At 36.7% G+C, this 8,790-nt stretch overlaps 1 protein-coding gene across 2 annotated transcripts in view; it reads left to right on the top strand.

The window, feature by feature from the left end:
- LOC149530343 (RNA-binding (RRM/RBD/RNP motifs) family protein) overlaps window positions 1-8,178 on the top strand; it is a 34,328-nt gene extending 26,150 nt beyond the window's left edge. For both annotated transcript variants that reach the window (XM_089811388.1, XM_089811389.1), the window contains 5 exons: window positions 6,014-6,076; window positions 6,185-6,299; window positions 6,400-6,549; window positions 7,298-7,367; window positions 7,610-8,178. In XM_089811388.1, the coding sequence (XP_089667514.1) occupies window positions 6,014-6,076; window positions 6,185-6,299; window positions 6,400-6,549; window positions 7,298-7,367; window positions 7,610-7,842 (631 nt within the window). In that variant the 3' untranslated portion in view covers window positions 7,843-8,178. The remainder of the gene's footprint in view (window positions 1-6,013; window positions 6,077-6,184; window positions 6,300-6,399; window positions 6,550-7,297; window positions 7,368-7,609) is intronic.
- Window positions 8,179-8,790: the final 612 nt, after the last annotated feature.

Below are 8,790 nucleotides of genomic sequence, written 5' to 3' on the forward strand. Positions count from 1 at the left end.
GCAAACCTTGCAGAGTTGTTTCTGACATTCCTCGACAATAAAAGGATGTGGCAAACCATTGCTTACAAGCAAGCACATTTCATGATATTGATTCACAGACTTCTCATTCCACCAGTCGTTGCAAAATTCAATATTCCACAATTGCAATAACTCTGCCACAATACAAAGCCACATGCAAAAAGCCATAAAACATGCACAGCCATACATACAAAGTCGGAATGAATAACTTTCATTACTCTTTCAATAACATAGAAAATGATTCTGTAGAAAGGATGCTGCCAATTCTTTATAGTTAGATTTATTTATTGCTCCATGTTGAGACCCAGCAAATGCTTTTCCAGAATATGATAAGCTTATCATTATATGTTTTCCATTTTTTGATATAAACACCATCCTGTCACCCCTGTGCATTGTGGAAGGTCCATGAAAATATGCTGTCATTGTTCTGCCATGTTCCTCATTTCTGTGTGTTCAGATCCTGCATTATATGCCTAGAAGAAGTGGAACTTTCGGTGGCTTGATCAGGAGAATCAATTCTTACATCTTTCCAAATGGTTCACAATTCAGGGTTTTCAATTGCTGCATTGCAGGAAACAGAGCAGTAGCTAGTATGTTTTAAGGTGTGTCTGAAGGTGATTTTTCATCTTGCAGGTGTGAATTCTTCCCAGAATTGTTTTGTATAGAATCAGAGATACATGATTGCCTTCATCTGTGCGTAATGCAATTTCATCAGATTCCTTTCAACCAGCCAATGACTTATTTTTATTTTTAAGCCAGGAAGCTATTGAGATTGGACCAACTGTTTCATTAATTTGTCTTCTCTTTTTTTTCTTGCTTTGGATTCATCAGGATCTGATATTTGGTTTTGAAGATGATTTTTCTGAAAGCTGCACCATTCTTCTTGTTTTCTGCAACTGTCCAAACTTCTGAATATTGTTTCCATATCCTACTGATTGAGGAACCTTTTGAATGATAGAATTCTCTGGGCTTTTTCTGCTAGTGATTCACAGCACTCTTTCCTGCATAACATTTTGGCCCCAAACTATTGATTCTGCCTTAACATTTATATTTTGGGACTCAAGTATTCACAATGGGTTCCAGAAACAATGCTCCGTTGTGCTCTTGTCTAATTTCTGTGAAACTCCGTTAGGCTCACAAAGCTCTCCTACCTTTTCTGAAATGATAAAAGGTCCTAACCATGAGGCCTCAAATTTACCATGCTTATCCTTATCTTGTTATGTAGCATTCCATTTCAAAACCCAATCTCCTATCTTGAAAGATTTGTTTGTGGCTTTCTTGTCATCGAGAAATTTAACATGCTTTTGTTTGTTGATATTTTGTTCTTGCGCATGTCTCCAGATTTCATCAAGCTCTACTAATTCATTTAACCTCTCTTTCTTCCATAAAATCAATATCTCTCAAGTACTCTTCAGTCATGAATTTATACACTAGCAGTAAGTTATTAAGGGGAAGTCTTGCTTCCTTGCCATAGACCAAGTTGAAAGGGGAGAAATGGGTAGACTTCTTTTCTGTGATCCTCTCAGCTCATAATGCCAAGTTTAATTTGGATTCCCAAGCTCTTTTTTTATTATCCAATATTCTCCTAATGATCTTCAATATGTTCTTATTGCTGGATTCGGCTTGCCCATTGCCTTGGGGATGATATGGAGATGAATAAGAAACAATTATACCATATTTCTTTCAAAAATCTTAGAACTCTTTAGATCTAAAACACAAACCATTGTCTATAAATTTTTTTTGAGGAATAACAAATCTAGTTAAGATATTTTCCATGAGAAATTTAATTGCAATGTTGCTATTGGATTGTCTAGCAGGTATGGCTTCTACCCATTTAGTAAAATAGTCAGTTGCTAGCAAGATCAAACTATGCGCCCACTTGACTTGTTGCTTATCTCCTATAAAGTCAATCCCCCACATCTGAAAAGGTTATTCTGTTTGCAAAGTCCTTAAGGGAAGGGCACCATCATACTTTAACTTTCCAGAGAACTTCTGACAAGCCTCACATTTCCACACATAGGCGTGGAAATCTTTAAAAAGTTGTGGCCAATAATAATTTCATAAAGGATTTAATGTGCCGTAGTTTTGGCTGAAAATTGACCACCACAACCTCCTTCATGCATCTCCTTAAGGGTAGATTTAGCTTGATATGTGTCTAGGAAGAAAAGTAAAATTCCATCTCTATTCTTCCAATAGAGGTCTCCCTGAATTAAGACATGTTTAGCAGCCTGAAGTTTAATAGTTCTTTTCTAGTTATCATTCTGACTGTCATTACATTTCATATGCCTTAAATACTAAACTCTATCACTATACCAAGGGCACCTCTCTATGCTGACTTCTGTATGCTCAAGATCGACTTGGTTTACCTGTGCGGCCTCAAGATTTGCATTTGCCATAAGTTTGGCTAGGCCTTGCCCTCTTACCAACTCTGTGATTTGGATATCAACATTTAATTCTTGTGTGTGGTTTATCCATCTGCATCTTCTTCCAGTAGTCTTCGACTGTTTGAGAATGTCCTTAACTGCCACATTTGGGACATACGCAATAACATCTGTTCCAACTAGGTAAGGCCTGAATAATTTAACTGCTTTGACAAGAGCATAAGCCTGTTTTTGATTAATGTCATAATTGAGCTCAGCAGCTTGCCAACACTTGCTGAAAAATGCGATGGGTTGCTCATGGCCCTCTGTATTGTTCTGTGACATAACCGAAGCTACAGTGTGATAAGATGCAAACGAAAAGATCTGCAAAGGTTTCTTCAAATCAGAAGGCTTAAGCACTGGAGCCTCTTTGATGGTTTTCTTTATCATTGCAAATGCCTCAATGGCTTCATTGCTCCATGTTAGTTTAGCCCCTTTTTTCAGCATCTTAGCAATTGGCTTAATGATTTCTGCAAAATTAGAGACAAACCTTCTCACAAAATTGATTTGACCGAAGAATGACTGGATAGTTTTTATTGTCTTGGATATTTGAATATTATCAATGAGAGCCACTCTTTCTGGATCAATTCTTACCCCTTCCTTTGATACAATATGGCCCAACAGTTTCTCTTTTGTAACCCCAAAAGGACACTTTTTTTATAAAGATTTTTTTCTAAGTGTCTACAGTGGTCTTCTTCTTTCTTGGAGTCGGCCGTAATTATATTATACATCCTTTCGTGTTTCTCTTTCCTGTGACTTTAAGGTTGTTATTGTTTTTTTTTTTGACGTTGGGTTTGAAAGGAAAACAATGAGAATTCCTTAATCTCCTAGACAAAAGTTTAAATTCTATCTTTTGTTTGATATAAGAGAATGGAAATTAAATGTCTGTGCTTGAGTGAAGTTTGCTTTTAAATTCTATCTATCAACTGGCCTAAACACTTTCAGTGCTTTTATACAAAATTACTTACCATGTTTTCATTAACAGCTAGCCATAATTCTATTATGCATCCTTTTGGGCCCTTCTAAAGATCTTTTTCGAAGTGTCTACGATGGTCTTCATTCTTGGAGTAAGCCATGATTATATTATACATCCTTTCGTGTTTCCCTTTCCTGTGTCTTTAAGGTTGTTATTGTTTTTTTTTTGGATGTTGGGGTTGAAAGGAAAACAATGAGAATTCCTTAAACTCTTAGACAAAAGTTTAAATTCTATCTTTTGTTTGATAGAAGAGAATGGAAATTAAATGTCTGTGCTTGAGTGAAGTTTGCTTTTAAATTCTATCTATCAACTGGCCTAAACACTTTCAGCGCTTTTATACAAACTTACTTTCCATGTTTTCATTAACAGCTAGCCATAATTCTATTATGCATCCTTTTGCATTTCCTTTTTCTGTGTCTTTAAGGTTGTTATTGTTTTTGTTTTTGATGTTGGGTTTTGAAAGGAAAACAATGAGAATTCCTTGAACTCCTTGACAAAAGTTTAAATTTAATTCACACCAAAAAAGCCTTGAATATCTCAGATAATTCGAGTTTGTTCACCTGTACACCCCCACCGAAAAAACTCTAACTTAACCCATGTAATTACATTAACGAGCCACCATTACTGGTTCATTGCTATTTTGCAAACAGAACTAAGTCCTAATTACAGACTCCATTAACAGAGCTATTACATCAAGTTGGGCAATTCAAACGTGGCAAAACATAACACCAAAAATTACAATTCAAAATTTAAGTAGAAGAAAGGCACCCTCGTTGTGCTGGTTGTGATTCATGAGCTCACCCGCCTGTCATTTCCATTTGCATGAGCATCTGCGAATATTGACGCCTCATCATCCACTACCGCCGCACCCTCTGCCACACCTTCCCAACTAGCCTTGCAATCCACACAATCCTTCTCACCAGCCCTAATGTCCACCGTTCCTCTTTGGTGACCTCTGTCTCGTAGGCACTTCCGCAATGTCCAATTTTGTAATGGCCAGGACACAGAGAATCCCTGTCCAACCCTTTCTTGCCTCCTTGAATCTGGTACGCCATTTCCCTTCCTCTAACTGCCAGACAAAGGGTGTGTACTTCGTGTTCTCTATCATCTCTATGTGGACTGGGTCATCTACAAAAATCATTCCGGTCCCTGGCTGTGCCCTTGGAAGCAAGGGATCTAAATCCCCTACAAGATCCGCTGGAACGATTTTAATCATAGCCAGTCTTACCACAACTGCAAAAGCCCCCATGCCATTATCATTGAGTAAATGTCTGAGTTTGTTTGGAGCCAAGTCTTCAACTTATTAAAAGTTTCTCCTAGTAAGATAGTAAAACAAGCACACTCTGAAACAGTTTCGAGTACTCAAAATTGAAAAGACCTTTCAATCTTTGCATGGTCACTGGCCCATGGAATGGGTTCAGTAAGTCTTCATTATGGCTACTCTCCCACTTTCCTCAACACCCTTTGCTGTGATCACAGAAAGGAGAATGTTGGAATGTTGTGTGATTTGGAAAATAAATCCCACACTAATTCTTGTTCTTCCATACCATCCACTGGCTCTTCAATTAGAGCACTTCATTAAATGCCCGCGTATGTTCTAGGCCATCTTGTCAATCACCTCACCACCTTATGTAAAAAATATAGTTGCATCTAACTTAAAGGCATCTTCATTTAGGGTTCGTTTGGTTCCTGGAATTCAAAAAACTGGGATTTCTACAAACCTTGGTTTAGCCAAATCAAGGTTTTGCAAATCTTCATCCAGGATTTTACTTGAACCATTTGTTTCACTCGGAAGATGCGTGTGAAGACACATTTTTATGCATAAGCTTAGAGTTGAAGGCAAATTTCAAAAAGTAGTCCAATCTATTGTTTTTACACTCCTTAAAAAACATAACCAGGTTTTGATTTTCAATTCCTACTTGCTATAGGAAGTTGGAAAACCTGGTTTTGAGGCAAAGTTAGAAGTCCGGTATGCTAATTCCATTTTGCCAATCTTGAAACAAATGCAAAAATTTTCAAATCCCAATTTTGAAAAAGCCAATTCCTGTCATCTTCTAGGAACCAAACGGACGCTTAAGTCCCTAAAATCTTCAATTACCACTTCATCCTCTATAAGTCTGATTGCCCAACTTGATAGAATGTCAGCTTCCTTATTACCTTGTCATCTAATGTGTCTAATCTTAAAATCTTCAAGTGAAAGAAGTCTTCGAATAATTAAGTAAATGTAATTTTGAAGGTGCCATGCTTGCATGCTCACTCTGGTTATTGCATTCACAATAATTTGGGAATCACCTTCAACATTAAGTTTTTAAAGTTCCATCTTTTGTTTGGTAGAAGGAAATGGAAATTAAATGCCCGTGCTCGAGTGAAATTTGCTTGATTTAAGGTTCAGACATACAACACATTTTCTTTTCTCTTTTATATCTTTATAGAAAAGGGAGGTATTGTAGAATGTATTACCGTGTTTATTTGTGCCTTTGTTGAATTTAATCATAATTGAATTTATTTCTTCATTGTTGAATAGTTTGGTCAGTTGTGAAGAATGATAGTATCTTTAATCTTATCTAAGCAATGTTTTTGAGGCTGATTTTATATACAGGTATTCTTCATCACCTTCACCTCGTCGGATGCGCTCAAGATCCAGATCTCGCAGCCCTGGCAGGTAATATCTACACTTATAAATGAAGATCTTGAATATATTAAACTCGTGTTGCATTGCTATTATGCAGAACAAGGCTACAATTTAATTTATAGCCATTCTGCTTTCCAGGCAACATCGAGGAAATGATGATGCACACAATCCTGGAAATACACTCTATGTGACTGGCCTGTCTACTCGTGTAACAGAAAAGGAACTTGAAGATCATTTCTCAAGAGAGGGAAAGGTTGAACTCTAATTTAGCTGCCTTGTCCTGTTAATATTGCACATTTTTGATCTGTTATACGCTACATTAGTTCTCCTTATTGTTGTGGCTACTATTTCAGGTTGTTGATTGCCGTCTGGTAGTTGAACCTCGTACCAGGATCTCACGTGGTTTTGCATTTATAACAATGGAAAGTTTGGAGGATGCTGAAAGATGCATAAAATATTTGAATCAGTCGATTCTTGAAGGTCGGTACATCACAGTGGAGAAGGTAAAGTGTAACAATCCATCTCTAGTCCAACACACCATGCAAAATGGCTGTTTATTGGGATGGTAGCATGTGTTATTTTGAATTTTTGATTTTTCATTCTTTAACATACAACTTTTTGGCTATTCAGAATGTGTTGCCTCAAGTATCTTGGCAGCAAGGAAGCTGTTTATATACCAACTTAATCAGCTTGATCAATGCCGCCAGCCTAATGGTTTATTCTATGCAACATTGCAACTAAACATTTCAAACATTGTCCAACTAAACAACTTGAGCATTTCACCAACTAATCAAGTGGGAATTTTCACCAACTAATCTCGCATCTAAGCTCTGGTACCTCACATTCAGCACTGTGCAAATGCCTAGAGGTGCATTGGAACTATTGAGAACTGCATGTTAAATTTGGTGCTCAGAGAGGAAGTAGTTTTTAGTTCTTATTGGTCTTTAAATCATAATTTACTAGCTCTCCATTAGTATTTTAGCATCTGAATGCTACTTGGTGACCTTTGCTTTTGAGACCCTGAGTGCTTAATTTTAAACAGCAGTGACTTCCCTGTTTGCTCAATGGTTCACTGACTGAACCGAATATGATATAATTGATATTCAAAAAGAGCATTGATCTTATTTGATTTGAAAAGATCAATGTTCCTCCCATTCTATATGACGATTTAAGAGCAGATTATTCATCCTGTCAGCTAGTACTGGTTATTTCTACATCTATTGTTGACATTTAGTCTGTTTTATATTTCAGTCAAGGAGGAAGCGTCCGAGGACTCCTACACCTGGAAACTATCTTGGGGTGAAAAGTACCCGGGAAGTTGGTAAGTTGGAATCTAAGCTTTTTAATTCATATGTCCAGGTTTGCAGGAAAGAGAGTTTTTGTTTTTGATCTGTTTGATGTCTTTAAAATCAATTAATTATTTGCTGAATCGTGCATTTTAAGTGTTATTATTTTAATGTTCTAGTTATCAATTCCAACTTGTTTGTTTATTGTAGAGAAATGATAGTATTTCATTATCTATCATGTTGATCCGTTGATGTATTCACTTTCAATTTTTGTTAGGCTCCTATAATGGTCGTGATAGACGGCGGAGTTATCATGGTCGTGATGATTATAGCTCTTACCGGTCTCCTCATCGCTCCCCATATTATGAGGGACAAGGATATTCTCCTCGCCGCTCTCCTTACCGAGGTGGTGGATCTAGAAGGGAGCGTACTCGGTCACCACCTTATTCTCCCTATGGGAGTCCGATTCGTAGCCGAGGCCATCGCACCTTTACTGACAGATATAGATAAAATTCTTTGTAATTTTATTTGATTATATCAAGTGCAATCAAATACTCTTCTGAGTGGCAAAAGATTAAGAAGACTCTTGACTGCACCACTTCAAAATATTTATAGCGAGTGTAACAGCTATGATTGTTTCATACATATCCAACTCGAGAAATGGGTATTTCTAAACTTTTATTTTGGGGATGCTTTTTAATTTTATTTGTCCCTTCATTGTCACAATCCCTCTCCTGCAGCACGCCTGCCACTGAATTTATTTGTTAGGAAGTAGTTCTCAATTACATCTTAGAAACCTTTAATATATATTTTTTGAAATATAGATTCTGTTCTTGTAAAGAAAAAGATTTCACTATGCTTTCAAATATGTTAAGATTGGGAACCCTTTACTTTGAGTAATGCAAAATCTGCATTTCATTATATAAATTTTCTATTTTGGGTGTTTGGTAATCTATTGCTCTTGTATGTAGTGATGCAAAATGCAACCAAACAGGTATTTTGAGGACTTTTAAACCTGAACTTTGCTATTAATGTTTTTAGCGTTCCATGGCGTTTCAGGGATGGGGCCAGGGGATGGCAGCAGAATATGTGTGTGGGTGTTGGTGTGATTTTAGAAAAATAATTTGATATATTATATGCTTTTAAAATTTTATACAACTAAATGTTGAAATCAGAAAATGTCTCGTCTGAGACACGATATAAGCCTGAAACTCCAGCACTTCGATCCATGCATGAATTTGTTTTACAACTATACACAGGTCCAGTTTGTGAGTTTCAATTTCTTTTATTTGATGATTGCTAATCTTTATACGGGAAAGTTTGTGTTTTGATGTGGGCAAGAAACTTGCCTTTTTCTCAATCGTCTTCTTAACAAGTTTCTGCTATGTATCTGATGTTTTACCAGGCTACTGGCAATGTGAATACACTAACAATAAGTGTTTTTTTATTGTTTACTTG

This window comes from Cupressus sempervirens, chromosome 11 (assembly GCF_028749045.1).
Source record: "Cupressus sempervirens isolate cs-2001-9-10 chromosome 11, ASM2874904v1, whole genome shotgun sequence".
In the NCBI taxonomy this organism is placed as follows: domain Eukaryota; kingdom Viridiplantae; phylum Streptophyta; class Pinopsida; order Cupressales; family Cupressaceae; genus Cupressus; species Cupressus sempervirens.